Source organism: Primulina eburnea, chromosome 13 (assembly GCF_022965805.1).
Source record: "Primulina eburnea isolate SZY01 chromosome 13, ASM2296580v1, whole genome shotgun sequence".
NCBI lineage: Eukaryota > Viridiplantae > Streptophyta > Magnoliopsida > Lamiales > Gesneriaceae > Primulina > Primulina eburnea.
The window spans coordinates 22,265,921-22,284,881 of record NC_133113.1 but is presented as its reverse complement, the minus strand read 5'-3'; the positions used below and the strand labels follow the sequence as shown (position 1 = coordinate 22,284,881).

At 29.3% G+C, this 18,961-nt stretch overlaps 1 protein-coding gene across 1 annotated transcript; it reads right to left on the bottom strand.

The window, feature by feature from the left end:
• Window positions 1-16,987: 16,987 nt before the first annotated feature.
• LOC140809529 (uncharacterized) lies at window positions 16,988-17,963 on the bottom strand. The gene is made up of 2 exons (XM_073167183.1): window positions 17,423-17,963; window positions 16,988-17,349 (listed from the first exon to the last, which is right to left on the bottom strand). Exons 1-2 carry the CDS (start codon window positions 17,589-17,591, stop codon window positions 17,114-17,116), a joined length of 405 nt encoding a protein of 134 aa, XP_073023284.1. The 5' UTR covers window positions 17,592-17,963; the 3' UTR covers window positions 16,988-17,113.
• Between the last annotated feature and the right edge of the window lie 998 nt (window positions 17,964-18,961).

Below are 18,961 nucleotides of genomic sequence, written 5' to 3'. Positions count from 1 at the left end.
GAATTTCTTTAGAAGGTTTTTTGTCGGAGCTTTCACTTGTCTGGGCTTTTTCAAGGGCATTTTTTATTTCAGGTGTTTGGAGAAGGGATTCAAGGAATTTGAGTCTTTTTTCCAAATCATCACTTACCTGTGGTTTTGATTGTGCAGTATCTTTAAGATCCTCTTCTTCTTCCTTTGTAACGATGTCATACCAGGTTTTGATTTTTTCTGGTTCAGTAGGGGTTTGAACAGGCTTTTTATCCTTTTTGGGTGGCATTTCTGTTTTGGAGAAATTCTCTTGTGAGAAAATCAGGTAAAGAATTTGTATCTCCTTTTATGAATTCGATTTCAAAATCAAATATGCTAAGGATAGCTTGCCATCTTGCAAAAATTTGTTTTGAGGCAAGATTTTGGACATCCTTTTGTAAAATTTCTTTTGCACTTTTACAATCTATTCTTAATAAAAATTTTTGATTTAAAAGATCACTCTGAAATTTTTGAACACATAAGACAATACTCAGAATTTCTTTCTTTATGGCTGAATAATTTTTCTGGGTATCATTCCAATGGGCAGAAGTGTACTGAACTATGTTTTCTTTATTCTCTTGTTTTTGTTTTAATATACCTCCATATCCTAAATCTGATGCATCTGTCTCTACGATTTTTTGTAGGTTGGGATCTGCTATGTGAAGACATGGAATTTCTAACACTTGTTCTTTGATATTTTTTACGATTTCTGTATGTTTTTCTGTCCATGGTTTTGGGTTTTTTCTGAGTCTATCATGTAAGGGTTTTGCTATCTTATTGATATTTGGACAAAAATCTAGAACATAATTTAGGCTTCCTAAGAATCTTTGTAATTGGGTTTTATCGAGTATTTTGTCTGGAAATTTATTTGTAAATTCTAAAGATCTCTCAATGGGAGTTATAGTACCACGAGATATGTAATGACCTAAAAATCTTATTCTAGTCTGAAAACAGCTTATTTTTGATTTTGATACAACCAAACCATTTTGTTTTGTGACATAAAGAAATGTTTTTAGATGTTTAAAATGATCATCAACATTATTAGAGAATATTAATACATCATCAATGTAAACAATGCAAAATTTTGAATAATCATTATAGATTTCATTCATAATTCTTTGGAATTCAGAAGGAGCATTTTTAAGTCCGAAGGGCATCACATTCCATTCATATTGTCCAAAGGGAACTGTAAAAGCAGTTTTATATTTGTCTTTTTCAGAAATTTGTATTTGCCAAAATCCAGATTTCATATCGAATTTAGAAAATATATAAGCATTATGGAGTTTTTGTAATAAGTCTTTTTTATTTGGTATTGGATATCTGATCCATTTTAACGCTTTATTTAATGGTTTGTAATTAATTACTAATCTGGGTGTTCCTCTTTCAATTTCTGAATTTTTATTAACATAAAAGGCAGCACAACTCCAAGGAGATCTAGATTTAGAAATTAATCCTTTTTCTTCTAAATCTTGAATTTCTTTTTTACAATGTTCTTCTAATTCAGAATTCATTTGGATTGGTCTTGCTTTAGTTGGTATTTGTCTGTCATTGAAATCTTCTTCATAGGGGAGATCAACAATATGTTCTTTTCTGTTCCAAAAAGCATTAGGAATTTCTGAACAGACTTCTGTTTCTAATATTTTTAGGAAATTTTGAATTTTATTTTGAATTTCTTTTGTTTCTATTTGGTTTTGTATTCTTTTTAAAGAAACATCTTTTTTAAGATTTTCTAATTGAAAAGTTTTTCCTTGGATTATAGTATTAATATTATTTTCATAGATTGAACATGCTTTTATTAAGTTAAGGTTTCTAGTTCGGGGTTTTTCTAAAAATTCAAATTTTAATTTTTTATGATTGATTTTAGAAGAAATAGAATCATTGTTAACTTTATATGGGGTAATTAAACTAATAAAAGGAGTTCCTAATATTACAGTGTGATGAATATCATTTACTAAGACAAAAGTAGTCTTAATGTAAATACCATTATTTATTATTGATGCGTCTGTTTTTGAATTTACATTTAATCTTGAATTGTTAGCAGCTGAAAGTTTTTCTTGTGTTTTTTGTTGGAATTCAGTGGGTATTATTCCTGATTTAATACAATTTAAATCTGCACCAGTATCAAATAAGGCTATTGTATTCATTTTGAAATTTTCTGAAAATACTAGATTTATTTTTAAGATGTATTTTCTAGAAGTTATTTCTCTTAAAACAAAAAGAAAATCTTCAGGAATTTTTTCAATATTTTGAACGTTTTGGGTTTCATCGTTTTCTGTTTCTGAGGAACTCTCAATATTTATATTTTGTAAGATTAGTTTTATTGCTTCAGTATTTTGAATCTGTTTTTCTTTTAATTCTCTTATTTCTAATTTTATTTCTTTTATATCTTTTTGTAAGTCTTGGATTGTGATTCCTTTATCCTTTTTTCTTTTTTCTAATATTTCAGTTAAGTCGTAAGTATTTTTTGAAGTACTTGGGGATTTTTTATTTTCTTCTTTGTCATTAAGAGATTTTAAAATTTTTTCTAAATATTCTTTTTGGATTGTTGGGTCGTTAATATTTTTCAATATATCTAAAAGAAGTGATTGATCTCTGGTGAGCATATTGATTTGTTTTTCAGAATCACTACTAGTTATGATTTCATCAATTAATGATTCATCAGTATTGGTAGAGTATTCAGTTTCTGAGTTTCCTTCAGAAGAATCAATTAAGAGATTTGAAATTTTATTTAATATTTCTTCTTCTAATTCTAATTCATTTAATTTCCTATTTAATCTACAATAATTTGCCGTATGACCTTTCTTATGGCATCTATAACATTCAATATCTTTGAAGGATTTTTTGAATTCTTGTTTGTTATTTTTAAATTTTCTAAATGGTTTTCTTCTTGGTTTTTTATAAAATTCTTCTTTCGGATTAAAATTATCTTTTTGATTTCTTCTAAAGTTTTTCTTATAGGGTTTTTTATGTATTTTTTGACAATTTTCAGAGCATTTTGTTAAGGGTGGTTTATTAGTATTTATATCGAATTGATTACAAAAAGTTCCCAATTCTTGTTTTGTTCTTTTCATTTCCCATTTTAGATGTTTTTGTAACTTTAAATCTTGGCATATTTTTAGCCCTTCTTGTTGGGTTAGACTAATTAATTGACCATAAGTATATTCATTATATGCTATAATTTGTTTACCACTGTTTTCTCTAATTTTATTTCTTACCTTATCTCCTAGAAGAGTTGGTAAGCCTGCAAGGAATTTTTCTTTCCAAAATGGTTGATTAGAATCTTCTCTAAGCATTATTCTAGTTAAAAAAGTATTTTTATACCATTGAAAATTACTTAATTTTTTACATTTCAGATTTGATAGGAGTTCTGCATTTTTATCTTTTAGATGTGAAGGATCTCCAATAAAATGTAATGAAATCGTTAATATTAAAGTTGCAACAGCATCTTGTTGCGGATTACCATTTTCATCTAGAATTGGTATTCCTTCCTCATCTGTTTTTATAGAATTTAAAATATCTTCTTGTTGTTGGTTTGTGAGATAGTAATCCCACCAACCTTTTATTTGACCAGAGAATCCAGCAATGAGGAGCTCAGCAATAGTTTTATCTTGAGTTCCGATTTGGGTTTTATAGGCATTTGCAGCCATAGTCATTTGTTGTAATAAATTCAGAATGTTGTATTCTGTCATACCATCTATATTCCAATTATAGACTGAAGATGCCTTAAAATTTGGTTGGGTCAATGGTTTAACTACTCCTAAATCAGGAGCAGGAATAATTTGTAGGGATTGATCCCAACTTATTTTATTGATTTTTGTAGAATTTTGGAATTGTTCGATAGTTTCACTAATATCAGAATCTTGACTTAAAGTATTTATTCTAGGGACCGATGAAGGTGAATCTGGAACAGTTTGATTCATTGTTTCATTAGAACCGCTGGTTGTTGCCATTATTCTACTTAATTGATCTTGAATATTTTTTATAAATTCAGACTTATTATCTTGAATATTTTTTACACTAGGTTTAGATATTTGGTAAGGTTTAAAAATGGGATTTTTAAGTTTAGTGTCAATGTTTTCAGGGTTTATTATCGGTTGCTTTTGTAAATATTTTTCTAATTTGTCTAATTGCTTTCCTATAGTATTTAAATTAACATTTGTGAAATTATTTTGTGTTATAATATTTTTTATATTAACCTTATCATTTTCTCCTGGATTTTTTATTGGAATAGCTTCTATTTGTTGATTTTGTATATTTATTTTAATTCCTTGTAAAGGAGGATGATTAGATTGGATTGTCCTAGTATCAGTTATTGTTTGCCATTCTTGTGTTTTATTTCTTATTGTAACTGGGATTTATACTTTTAGAAAAGGGATATTTTAATGAATTTTGAGAAGCATATATTTCAAACCAGTCAAAAAATAAAATATGTATTTTATTTATTTTTATAAATTCATAAAATTCTTCTTGAATAACTTTTCTAGAATTTATAAAGTGTTGGAAAAACCATATTCTTTTTTCCATATTATGTTTGGCATAAAAATCATCATGTAATATTTTTTTATTTATTTTAAATTCTTTTTCTATAACATTTAATTCATTTGTAATGTTTTCTGTAATTGCAGAAAATGTTGGACTAGTTGGTTCTTGATATGATTCTGAATTATGAAATTGTTTTTGAGAGCTTTCTTCTTTTATTTTCGTATAGATTGGTCTAGGAATTTCAGAGGCATAATCTACATTTCTTAAAACTGAATTAGGTAAATCTGAAGTAGAATATCTAGGTTGTGTTTTATAGGGAGAAATATTTATGACCGAAGGGATTTGTGATATTCTTCCTAGATCTATGGTATCTGTAATAGATGATTCATCGTATCTATTGCTACTACCAGATTTTCGATTAAATGAGAGTTTAACTTTTCCATCTGCGTATTGAGTTATTTCTTTTAGTTGAGTATTTGTTTCTATGTGTCCTATAGGTTCTGGATTAATAGCACCTTCTAAGATCCATTCTTCAGGTAGTGTTATATCTTTCCATTGAATTGGTTTTGGAATTACAGTATTGGATTTTCCTAAATCTGTTTGTAATAATAGGGTTTCTCCTTTCTTACTATGATATTTTACTTTTGTAGCAAAGGCAGAATTCATAGCCTTGTAATGGATTCTAAAAATGACAGCAACCGGAATTGATCCTTTAAGCATATTATAATTATGAGTTTTTATTTGTAAGACTAAGGATTTTAAAATGTTTTTATCGTTTAGAGATACAGAGAAGTTTGGATAACAATCAAAAGAAATTGGTCCGGTACACAGACTGGATTCAACAGAACTTAATAATGAATCTTCGAAATTTGTGAATCTGGCATCTCTTAAAATAGTAAGGATGGAAGTATTTAATCCTTCCTTAGTTAAGGGTTTTATTCCTACTTGAACTAAACCTATATGAATATATTTATAATTTTTATCTTTGTGTTTTTGTAAGGAATTTTGAGATAATAAATTAATTGTTTCAAAAGGTTTAGTAAGTTGTATATCTCTTTCTTCTGTTTTAATCGTGAAATCAGATTTAAATATTTGGAATCTGGAATATTTGTAAATCTGATCTTTATTTATTCTAGGAATTTCCCAGTTATCAATAGATTTATAAAAATCTTCTATAATTATTTCTTCGGCATTAATTATTTTATTATTATCATAAAAAGATGTACCAGCAGAGTTTAGAGAGGTAGATCTAGAGAAAATTGAATCCATAATTAAAAATTTTATCTTGAAATAAAATTTCTCTCTACAATCCTAAGCAATTCTTAGGGTTAACGGCCTTAAAGGACTTACTACCCAGACTTTCTTAGGCAAAACACTCAAGAGATCTTAAATTTCTAGACTTAATTTTTTATTAAAGATTTTATTTTCTATAAACACACACCCCCCGTGGCTCTGATATATATATATATATATATATATATATGACTTTATCATTCATCATTTCACCCTTCAAACCAAATGGTATTTAAAATGAATGATAGATGGAATCAGGTCTATTTAATTATATCGTTTGTGTATTTTTTTTATAGCGTGAAGTTTAACGGTAATTTGGAGAAAAATGCATCTGCCAATGATTTATTTAAGAATCAGTACCCACAAGTTTGTTTTTGTATTTTAGTACCTGACACAAGATCAACTTAGTTTTTACTACTTGTTTCAAGTTTTTTTTACCTTTTTACCCTTTTTAACTAATAAAAAACTATTTAAATTCTTATTTTTGTTAGTCCTTCTCTTTCCAATCATAATTCACAAATACATTTGGATGACATTTACATTGAATTAAAATATTTTTTTATTTAAAAAAAATCACAACTAATCATTGAACTTTTTGAAATACTTTGTTTTACTTGGAAATACTAAATTTCAATTTTAAAATACTTGAGTTAGTAAATGACATACTCAGAATTGATATTAAAATACTGAATATTCGAAAATGTAACGCAAGTTCACCAAGTGCTCGTATTTCCATCCAAGATCTATTTGGATGACATGTTCATTTCATTTAATTATTTTTTTTTATTTTTAAAAACATAAATTCGCAACTAAGCATTGAACATTTTCAAGTACTTAGTTTTACTTGCGAAATACCTAATTTCAGTTTTAAAAATACTTGATTTGGTAAATGAGATACCTCGAATAGGTATTAAAATACTGGATATTCGAATATGTAATTCAAGTTCACCAAATGCTCGTATTTCCATCCAATATCCATTTGGATGACATGTTCATTTCATTTAATTATTTTTTATTTTTTAAAAAACAATTTTGCAATTACGCATTGAGCGTTTCCAAGTATTTAGTTTTATTTGCGAAATATCTAATTTCAGTTTTAAAATACTTGATTTGGTAATTGAGATACTCATAAAGTTAATAAAATACTAGATATTCTAGTAGGCAATGTAACTTCACCAAATGCTCTCATTTCCATCCAAGATGCATTTGGGTGACATGTACATTTCATTTAAATATTTTTTAATTTTTAAAAGAAAAACAAATCCACAACTAAGCATTGAACTTTTTGAAGTACTTATTTTTACATGCGAAATATCTAATTTCAATTTTAAAATACTTGATTTAGTAAATGAAATACTCAGAATGAATATTAAAATACTGAATATTCGAATATGCAATGTTAGTTCACCAAATGCTCGCATTTCCATTCAAGATGTATTTGGATGACATGTTCATTTCATTTAATTATTTTTTTATTGTAAAAAAAAAAACAAATTCGTAACTAAGCATTGAATTTTTTCAAATACTTACTTTTACATGCGAAATACCTAATTTCAATTTTAAAATACTTGATTTGATAAATGAGATACTCATAATGGGTATTAAAATAATGAATATTCGAATATGCAACGTAAGTTCACCAAGTGTTGGTCTTACCTCGAAAGATGCATTTGGACGACATATCCTTCTCATGTGATATCTATTTTGTAAAAAAAAAAAAAAATCGTAACTAAGTATTGAATTTTTTCAAATACTTACTTTTATTTGCGAAATACCTAATTTCAATTTTAAAATACTTAATTTGATAAATGAGATACTCATAATGGTATTAAAATACTGGATATTCGAATATGCAATGCAAATTCACCAATTATTGATCTTTCCTCGAAAGATGCATTTGGACGACATATCATTCTCATGTGATGTCTATTTTGTAAAAAAAAATATCAAATTCTCAATTAAGCATGAACCTTTTAAAGTACTTAGTTTACTTGATAAGTACCTAATTTCAGTTTTAAAATACTTGATTTCATAAATGAGATACTCAGAATAGGTAATAAAATACTGGATATTTCTAATATTCATCATGATGAAATTTCAATGCAATTGAAATTTTAACAAATACATTGTTCATCACTCCTCATGAAATAAAAATAACAATTTATTTCGGTATACAAAGAAAGAACTTACTTTTACTCCGGGACAAGTATGCTACTATATTTTTGTTAAAAGTAAGTGCTTATTTTGATCTACAAACAAGCTTATTTTGATCTACAAACAAACTTATTCAAGCTCAAAATAATCGCAAGTGTACGATATCAAGTAATAATATAGTGTACAAGAGTATGATTATCGTTCCTTTAAGGACTGTATTTCTCAATTATTATTCTCATTTATTCAATTTTTAGCAGCGATACTTCAGATGATTGTTTACTACTACAATTATTAAATAAAAACTCAATTAAATGGTTCAAGGATTAAATGATGAAATAAATAAGCTAGAATGATTGATTAAAGTTCAATGAGAAATGAATTTGTTGAGAATCTCGGTTCACCTACCCCTCGCTAATCTACTTAATTCGTTCGACAATGATCTATTCTTTCGAAGAGATTTCCTATCCAATTGAACATGCTCTCTCAAGCTAAATCAAACTAATTCAACTCAATGAAGTAACTAAATCTCTTTAATTATTTATCAAAGGTGAATTGCATGTCGTTTTATTTCGACCTACTGGACTATGACTATCGACGGGTATCCGACTTCATATTTCTATGTAAATTGTAAATTCACGGATTATGCTACTCGTTCCTATCAGAGGCTATTCTCTCGAAGAACATTGCCTGGAATCTTCAAATATTCGCTTCAAGCCTATTTTTCTCTTTCAAAGCTTTGTAGCTGCTGAAAAGTCTTTGAACATGTCATCCAAATGCATCTTAGAAGGAAATTCGAGCACTTGGTGAACTTACGTTGCATATTCGAATATCCAGTGTTTTAAAACTCATTATGAGTATCTCATTACCAAATCAAGTATTTTAAAACTGAAATTAGGTATTTCACAAGTAAAACTAAGTACTTGAAAAAGTTCAATGCTTAGTTGCAAATTTGTTTTTTTACAATAAAAAAAATTAAATTAAATGAATATGTCATCCAAATATAGCTTGGATAGAAATGCGAGCACTTGGTAAACTTACATTGTATATTCGAATATTCAGTATTTTAATACGCATTCTGAGTATCTCATTTACCAAATCAAGTATTTTAAAATTGAAAATAGTTATTTTGCAAATAAAAATAAGTACTTTAAAATGTTCTATACTTAGTTGCGATTTTTTTAAATAAAGAAAATAATTAAATGAAATGAACATGTCATCCAAATGCATCTTGGATGGAAATGCGAGCACTTGGTGAACTTACGTTGCATATTCGAATATCCAGTATTTTAATACCTATTCTGAGTATCTCAATTGCCAAATCAAATATTTTAAAATTGAAATTAGGTATTTCACAAGTAAAACTAAGTATTGAAAAAGTTCAATGCTTAGTTAAAAATTTGTTTTTTAACAATAAAAAAAATAATTAAATGAAATAAACATATCATCCAAATGCATCTTGGATGAAAATGCGAGCATTTGGTGAACTTACATTACATATTTTAATATCCAGTATTTTAATACTCATTCTGAGTATTTCATTTACCAAATCAAGTATTTTAACATTGAAATTAAGTATTTCGCAAGTAAAACTAAGTACTTGAAAAAGTTCAATGCTTAGTTGCAAATTTATTTTTTAAATAAAAAAAATATTTAAATGAAATGTACATGTCATCCAAATGCATCTTGAATGGACATGCCAGCACTTTGTGAACTTACATTGCCTACTAAAATATCCAATATTTTATTAACTTTTATGGGTATCTCAATCATCAAATCAAGTATTTTAAAATTGAAATTATGTATTTCGCGAATAAAAGTAAATACTTCTAAATGTTCAATGCTTAGTTGCGAATTTGTTTTTGTTTTTTAAATAAAGAAAATAATTAAATGAAATGAACATGTCATCCAAATGCATATTGGATGGAAATGCGAGCATTTGGTGAACTTACGTTGCATATTTGAATATCTAGTATTTTAATACACATTCTGAGTATCTCATTTACCAAATCAAGTATTTTAAAACTGAAATTAGGTATTTCACAAGTAAAACTAAGTACTTGAAAAACTTCAATGCTTAGTTGCAATTTGTTTTTTAACAGTAAAAAATAATTAAATGAAATGAACGTGTCATCCAAATGCATCTTGGATGGAAATGAGAGCATTTGGTTAACTTGCGTTGTATATTCAAATATCCAGTATTTTAATACACATTCTGAGTATTTAATTTACTAAATTAAGTATTTTAAAATTTAAATTAAGTATTTCGTAAGTAAAACTAAGTATTTCAAAAAGTTCAATTCTTAGTTGTGAATTTATTTTTTTAAATAAAAAAATATTTAAATTAAATATACATATCATCAAATGCATCGGTCATGAGTGGAAAGAGAAGACAACAAACAAAAATATGTATTTATATAATTTTTTATTAATTATAAGGGTAAAAAGGTAAAAATGCATGAAACATGTACTAAAAACTAAGTTTGTCTTTTGTCAGGTATTAAAATAGAAAAAAAAAACTGATAGGTACTGAATCTTAAGTAAATCATGTGCAGATGTATTTTTTTCCAAATTGCCCGAAGTTTAATTTGATAAATTTTAATTATACTATTTATTATAGAGTAGATATCATCAGTCATCCTTTCAATTTATTAAAAAAAAAAGGATTGCATTTTGTGAATTTAATAATAATAATAATAATAATAATAATAATAATAATAAAAGTTAAATGTTGTCGCATTAATGGTGGCATCATAATATCAGGAAGATTAGCCGGGGGAACTCAGTTTTTCGACGTTGATATGTTTCAATGGGAGGGAAACTATTCTAAATCATGAAAATTATATGTTTGTTTATGCTTATTTAATGATCAAATATAATTCATATGATGCTGTCCACTAGTATAAAATATATTTTTATTTGATTTAAACAAAATATAAATGCTTGATGAAAACGAGTTAAACCTTTGTTCAATTTTTTATTACCAAACTCATTTTATCAACCACATTTATGATTATATACTAGTTTTGTTAGAGTAGCTTTTTAGTGTGACTTGATTTTTATTGACTTTTGTAAAACAATTTATATTTTAAAAATATTTTATGATTTTATCTCATTATGACATTTATATTATCTGTATATCATTGTAAGATGCATAGATAAAGTCCTTGAATACATCATGGTACTATGAGATCGTACACATGATAGCGATCATGAAATTCATTTATAAGTTACTGTATATTCTAAATGGTTTTTTCGTCTATTCAAGTGTCTAAAACGAGGATAAGGCCGCTCGAGTTTGATACTAATTACATATGTAATTTAATTGGTAGGGACATGAGTAAAAAATTGAATTTTAGAAAGTTAGAGGATGATGATACTCCACCGGTTGATGATGAGAATGTTGAAAAATATGCGCTGGAAGGTGAATCATTAAATGGTGAAGAAGTTTCTAATATGAATGCTATCGAGGAGGAGAAAAGCCAGAGTGAGGCTTTGATTTGTATATGGTTTGAGAAACTGCATGCACTGAGCTTAAACATTGTCAATTTTGATTTTTCACAAGTTTCCAAATTGATGGGATTTAGTGGCAACAAGGATGTATGTGCATTGGAATTAAATTCTAGTGTTGTGTAAAAAAAAACTGCATGGATAGTATATGTAATATGTTCTGTTTGAATGATTTTATTTGTTTGATGAGGGTTGTGAAGGGTGCATGGTTGGATATAAAAAAAATTATGTTCATAACGAGTATTTGATTAAAGAAAATAAAATTTTCATTTTATATTCATTGTATGAGTTACTTGATTGTGAGACACATAGTTATGGTTTGATTTGTAGCTAGAACCAAAGATATCATTAATGAATTTTTATTGTGGTTACATATGAAGAGATATATTGAATGAGATTGTAAAATATATATTATGTATAGGAAAATGACATTTAGGATAGATTCTTATGTCTTGCATGAACTACTTCTTATTCCTAGTGAACAACGGTAATACACTTGTGTGGACTTTGTTTTCTGGTTAACTAGGTATGAAAAAGGGGAAAACTTAATTTTTGTGATGCTTAATAAGATCTTATTATTATCCTTGCATGCTAGCATCACGAAGTATATATTAGACATAGGAAAGTTTGTGATGCAAGACTTGGTGTGAAATGTCTACTACTTAAAATGCTACTAGAATTTTTTTTTTGTAAACTTATTTTTCTAAAATTATATCTTTAAGCATGCATTCAATAGTAGCTGAAGATTTCACATTTTTAAAATAAATGAAATCCAAGAATAGATAAAAATACTGCATTTTAAACATCGTCAAATCGTCAACCCCAGACGTTGAAAATAAAAAAAAATATGAAACGATAAAAATCTTGACAACCACCAACATAGTAAAAATGAACGAGCATGAAAATATCTATCCACTCCTAATCTCAAACATAATGTGTGGAAAATACAGTCCTCGGGTTCGCATACGCACATCCAACTCCTCCTACTCAGTCTTCGGCATCTCCAATCTCATGATCATAATGCTCAGCCACATCATTCACACCTAGTAAGTCTAAATACTCAACACACATGTAACATTATAGCAAGTACATATACATAACACGCAACAGTGAAAAGTATTGTAATAAAAATACATTTCATGATCTTAAAAAGTCGTATGCATAATCATAAACTGTCGAAGCATAAAAATTTCCATAACATATCTCATAGTATCAACATATACGTGTTCATTTCCTTAATTTGAATTATATTCATTAGTTGTGACTTTCGTATCATCGTATCAGGCGATGGATCCATATACGTGTAAACATGGTACCAGGCGGCGGGGACATCAGCGATATTCTCACCGATCAATTGAGCCTTAGCTTTACATATCATCGTATCATCGTATTAATCACAATCAACTCATATCCTTCAAAACATGTCATCATATTTATCACTTAATAAAATCATGCATATACGTAAATCTTCCTTAAAATCAAGCATGCAACATATTTTTCAAATTTACATAAAAAGTCATATTCGTGATAACATAAACATTTAAAACATATCAAATCTGTTTTAGGGAGTTTTCAGGACTAAAAACTCGATATGTGTGCAAAATGACTATTTTGCCCATAGAAACCCTAATTTACCATTTTACCCCTAGAAACCCTAATTTACCATTTTACCCCTAGACCTCAAAATTTCGACCCGAAGCCTACCAAACTCCTCAAAAAACTGCAAAACAAAATAATGAGCATTTTGTAGACGTAAACTTGAGCTCATTTCAAAACTAATACGACTTGTTTTAAAACTTGAGCTCATTTCAAAACATATGTCACTTTTCTGTTGCGGTTCATCACATGTTTCAAATACAAATCAATTTCTAATACAATCTTTCATCATGACCACCTATTTTCTCACTTTCATTGTCATGATATACATAATCACATGACAATTTTATGAATTATCGATAATCAACGTAGGATTTACGACAATACGATACACGGTCCTTACAGACTCACTCAACTAATATTTGAAGTTCAACTCTTTTGTATGTGAGTGATTGTGTGTGATGAATTTATCCTTTACATTGTACATCTCAAATGTATCCTCACACAAGGGCTTGTGCTCTCAACTAGCTGATTTATTTATGCAAATTGCCCATGATTTGAATCGTCTTCAAAAACTCTTGTTTGATCTTCTAGATGTTGTATTTATAAGCCCCAACAATGATATATACGTTAGATACAAGAATATGATCGTTTGGAAAGTTTATGTATTGTTTCTGATGTTGCAACAGTCAAATTCGTCTTGCTGGACTTTTTCCCGACTGGTCAACTCTAGTCAACTCAACTGGTCATCAGCTGGTTCAGTTCAGTTCAATTGGTCAGCTGCTGGTTCGGTTCAGTTCAGCTGGTTCAGTTGGTCTGGTTCAATTGATCAGCAGCTGGTTCAGTTCAGCTGGTTCAGTTGATCAGCAGCTGGTTCAGTTCAGCTGGTCTGGTTCAGTTGGTCAGCAGGTGGTTCAGCTTAGTTGGTCTTGTTCGGTTTCCGTTGGTGTGCTGAAATCAGCCAAGCTGATTTCAGTTCGTGCAGAACCAGTAGTTTCATTGTCATTTATCAGCATCTTAAGCTTGGATTCAAACTTTGACTTCTGAAGATGATTTTTATATCATCGTCTTATTTTTTCAATGCATACTGAATCTCTTTATTTCGATAACCGAACTGAGAGATATAACCAAAACACCGCAGCTGCTCAAACCCAATTGCTTGTTGTCTTTGTGCGATCAGTTACGATCAGTTTGACCTAGATAGGGTTGGTTCGAGTCGGTTGGGCATGGCTTAGAGTTTGGATCAAGAATCGTTTTTGGGAAAATGTTTCGCAGGTCGGTCGCCGCGGCGCTGTCCTCGTGGCACCGCAGCGCCAACGTTTTGATGTTTGTAGCACAAGGCGCTGCCTGTGTGGCACCGCAGCGCTAGCACTTCGGTGCTTGTAGCGCCACGGCGCTGGCACACAGCTCCTAGGCGCTAGTTCAGGGTTGTTTGTGTTACTATTTTGGGCAGCCTTGGTCGGTGTCTTACATTGTTTGGGGAATGTTCATACTTCATATTGGGGTTGTTTTTGGGGATCGATGTTACAGTTTAATATGATGGTTGAACATGGTCAAATATCGAGTAGTCTAGAAAGTTATAAGTTATTTAATTATGTTAGTAGTTAGTACGATTGGCATGATTAAGTTATGAAATTTGAGTTGCTTGAAATACGTGTTAGGATGTGCAGCAGTAGCCTAAGCGAGATCCAACGAATCCCTCAATGCTATGTAAGTATGTTCGACGTGCAAAAGAAAATATTTTATGTTTTTGAGGTATGCTAATTGTCTTGTGACAAAATATGAAAGGGTTTAGAAGCCGGATAACGTGTCCGGGGACATCTCCACCCCGATAAAGTATGATCGGGTTTTGATCAGGGTTGGAAAATGGTAAAGTATGACCAGGGACCAATCCACCTGGTAAAGTATGACCGGGGATCTTGTGTATGTGGTAGTGGACATCTCTGCCAGACCAGTACTGTTGTTTAGTCCGATCATGCGCGTTATGTTATGGGTCACTTGCTTTGAAACATATCTCTATGCAAAATGATGATGATATGCATGTTTAAATATGTATGATACAAGTACGTTTATGAAAAAGTTTATGAAATGTTGGCATGTCTATATTTATGCAAGTATGTTCATAATTTAAGTACGTATGGGCTACTTTAAAAAGCATGTGGTTTTATTATGTATTATTTGTTATTCTCAGTTTATACATGTTGAGTCTTTAGAATCACTAGACTTGATCGATGCAGGTGAAGACGAGTTTGAGGAGACGAGAGGCGGAGACCTGTGAGATGACTCGGACTGGGCAGGGGACTAACCCGAGGACCGCTTACGTTTTAAGGATTTTTATGCACGTCGAATTCATTTACTCTGATTTTAACAACTTACTTTATGTTGTTCTAAACAAGTATTTGTTGCAAGTTCGTTTACATTTCAAATTTTTGATCAAGCATTTTATTTACAAGTGTATTTTGAGAGAGGGTTAATTATTTAAGAAAAATTTTATTTTCCACAAATTTTAAGCATTTTAAAGTACGATACATTACATAGCCGCCAGCAAGAGTTCTACTGTTGTGGTCACTGAGTCCTACCACACGATGTTTCTTATCTCAGATAGAATTATATCTTAACAAGAATTACATTCCGATAAAGGTAACTAACCCATCCTACCTCTATAAACACCAGGTATTTGCTATGATTTTACTCACTCACATTCTCTTGCTCACTTAACGCTACTATATCTCATTCTTAAGTTTGCTATTCGGATTGACTTAAAAATTAAATGAGTCACGTCGAAAAACTTCTCTGGCGCTCCCTAACCTTATTTTTTTGTGTGCAAAATCCAGAGCACTGACCCGACCCACTCAGCTGCGAAAATTTGAAGACTCACTCTACAGACTGAACTCGAGATAAAATTATGATATAGTTAGATTTTATTTCATTATAAAGTGTTTTTAAGTATTATAAATTAATTTTTTTGTTGTGAGGTGGGGGTTAAAGAATAATATATGAACTCCACATGATGAAATAAAAAATTGGGCCTTGTGATGCTCCCTTGTGTGGGCAAAATCTAAAGGCTGCCTTGAATTTTTTCATTATATGTCCAAAACATATCAACTGATTTAACATCCAACAATTCAATCACAACCGATCTCATCTCATAGAATTATCCGTTCATTGAACATTGCCATATACCAATTTTCACCCTAAAAATTTCTGTTTTGGCCGTTTATTAATAAAATAATAAAGTTTTCATAATGCGCTGCCATATTTAACCATTTTCAATTCCGATCTAAATCTGTCAATTCAAAATAATATAGTTAAATTTGTTAAAATCAAAATTTTCTCCTCTCAAAATGAGAAATCGGTATTCCGTGCTCGATATATTAAAAAAAAAAAAGAGGAAAAAGTGAATTGTTTTTGTAAATTAAGTATCAAGTGAACATAAAATTTTCTTTATTTTGATATTAAAAAATAACCAACATCCACAATCGATCCAAGAAAATCTTAATATAATGCAAATAGAATAGTCAATAGACATTAGTAGCCAATTCACATCACGTCCATTCCTCTCTAGATTAATCTTTTTTTTTTGTATATATATATAATTAAGTATTTTATATCAAATAACTTATGGTCCTATGACTGGTCCAAAAAAGTAATAATATAATACCAATAATCAATTTACGTTAGTGGGGAAATCCCATTTTGTGAAAGATACCCACTTCAAATACAATCATAATATTAAACGTTTTAGTAATTTTATATTTATATTAGGTATATTTTACTATGACAAGTCTACAGTTCATTTTATACATTTGATTTTATCCGTCACAAACATAAAACGTAAATGAATCTTAATAATTTAATTTGATTAAAAAATATTAAATTTTATATCTAAATTTTTTATATATATATAAATATAAATCGGAACAAACTGTTGGTCGTATTAAAAAGTACAAATATTTAAAACGTTCTACAAATTTAATTTCTCATATCTAACAACAATAATAATAAAATGAAATTATGAAAATAAAAAATGAACAGAATGAATGCATATTTTGATGATGATCCAAGAAATGAAAATTCAGTGAGAATACTGCATTCTGTGCACACGATCCTTGAGAATCCCACTGTACAAAGCTATATGGTTTGCTGGAATTTTCTGAATTTCATTACTGCAACTCTTTCGAATTTCTACGAATTTTGTCTGTTCATTTCTGTACGACTCACTGTTGATTTTCTTGCTTGAATCTTTCACATCTTCCGCGAATCTCACTCTGTTCTTCTTCTTCTTCTTCGCCTGATCACTTTTCTTGCTCCCTATGAATTCATGAACATGTAGATGAACAGAAAAATCCCAATAAAAATGAAGTGTTTTCTTGATATATAGTACCTGAATCAGAAGCTAAACACGATTTGAGAGCCTTCTTCACAGGAAGAGGGCAATCTTGATTTTGATGAATATTGGAGAAACACTTTTCCTTGAAGAAATCGAAGAGAATGATGGTCCCAGCGGAAACAGCCATGGCAGTGGCCAGCACCAGACCTTGAGAAGCCAACATGAAACACACAAAAAACGCTGCGACGTATAAATTTTATTGAAGAGAAAATCACAAGATTTTCGTATCTGAAATGAATGTGGAGTGGTTATTTGTGATCGGTGGGTGCATGAACACATGTAATTCGGGGAATTTACTTATTTATCGTCATTGATTATGAAATAGTTGAGAATCTGAGGTTACTTTTTGGATGGGACTCTTGACCAGACAGTAAAGGGGAAAATGATTGGAGTTTGTTTACTTGCACGGCAGGGGAAAGTAGAGAAGATGAGGAAAAAGTAGAGAAGATGATGAGAAGGCCTTTTCTTCTTTGGTTTGTGTCCATCGGTGGAGATCAAGGGTCAAAGATGGAGTCTTGAGATTCTCGACCGCATCTCTTTGTCTTATTTTATGCTTGTCTTTTAAGTCTTGTCGATGTCTACATAATTATATTTATTGTAAATAATATAATGTGATTTTTTTAAGGGCAATTTGGAAAAAAAATACATCTGCACATGATTTACTTAAGATTCAATACCTATCAATTTTTTTTCTATTTTAATACCTGACAAAAGACAAACTTAGTTTTTAATACATGTTTCATGCATTTTTACCTTTTTACCCTTATAATTAATAAAAAAATATATAAATATATATTTTTGTTTGTTATCTTCTCTTTCCACTCATGATCGATGCATTTGGATGATATGTATATTTAATTTAAAAATTTTTTATTTAAAAAAAATAAATTCACAACTAAGAATTAAACTTTTTGAAATACTTAGTTTTACTTACGAAATACTTAATTTAAATTTTAAAATACTTAATTTAGTAAATTAAATACTCAGAATGTGTATTAAAATACTGGATATTTGAATATACAACGCAAATTAACCAAATGCTCTCATTTCCATCCAAGATGCATTTGGATGACACGTTCATTTCATTTAATTATTTTTTTACTGTTAAAAAACAAATTGCAACTAAGCATTGAAGTTTTTCAAGTATTTAGTTTTACTTGTGAAATACCTAATTTCAGTTTTAAAATACTTGATTTGGTAAATGAGATACTCAGAATGTGTATTAAAATACTAGATATTCAAATATGCAACGTAAGTTCACCAAATGCTCGCATTTCCATCCAATATGCATTTGGATGACATGTTCATTTCATTTAATTATTTTCTTTATTTAAAAAACAAAAACAAATTCGCAACTAAGCATTGAACATTTAGAAGTATTTACTTTTATTCGCGAAATATATAATTTCAATTTTAAAATACTTGATTTGATGATTGAGATACCCATAAAAGTTAATAAAATATTGGATATTTTAGTAGGCAATGTAAGTTCACAAAGTGCTGGCATGTCCATTCAAGATGCATTTGGATGAC

Excerpts from the sequence above, each read along its gene's own strand:
- LOC140809529 (XM_073167183.1), bottom strand. The coding sequence starts at position 17,591 with ATGTTGGCTTCTCAAGGTCTGGTGCTGGCCACTGCCATGGCTGTTTCC. Across the intron at positions 17,350-17,422 it reads GTGTTTAGCTTCTGATTCAG|GGAGCAAGAAAAGTGATCAG; the intron begins GTACTATATATC and ends ATGAATTCATAG.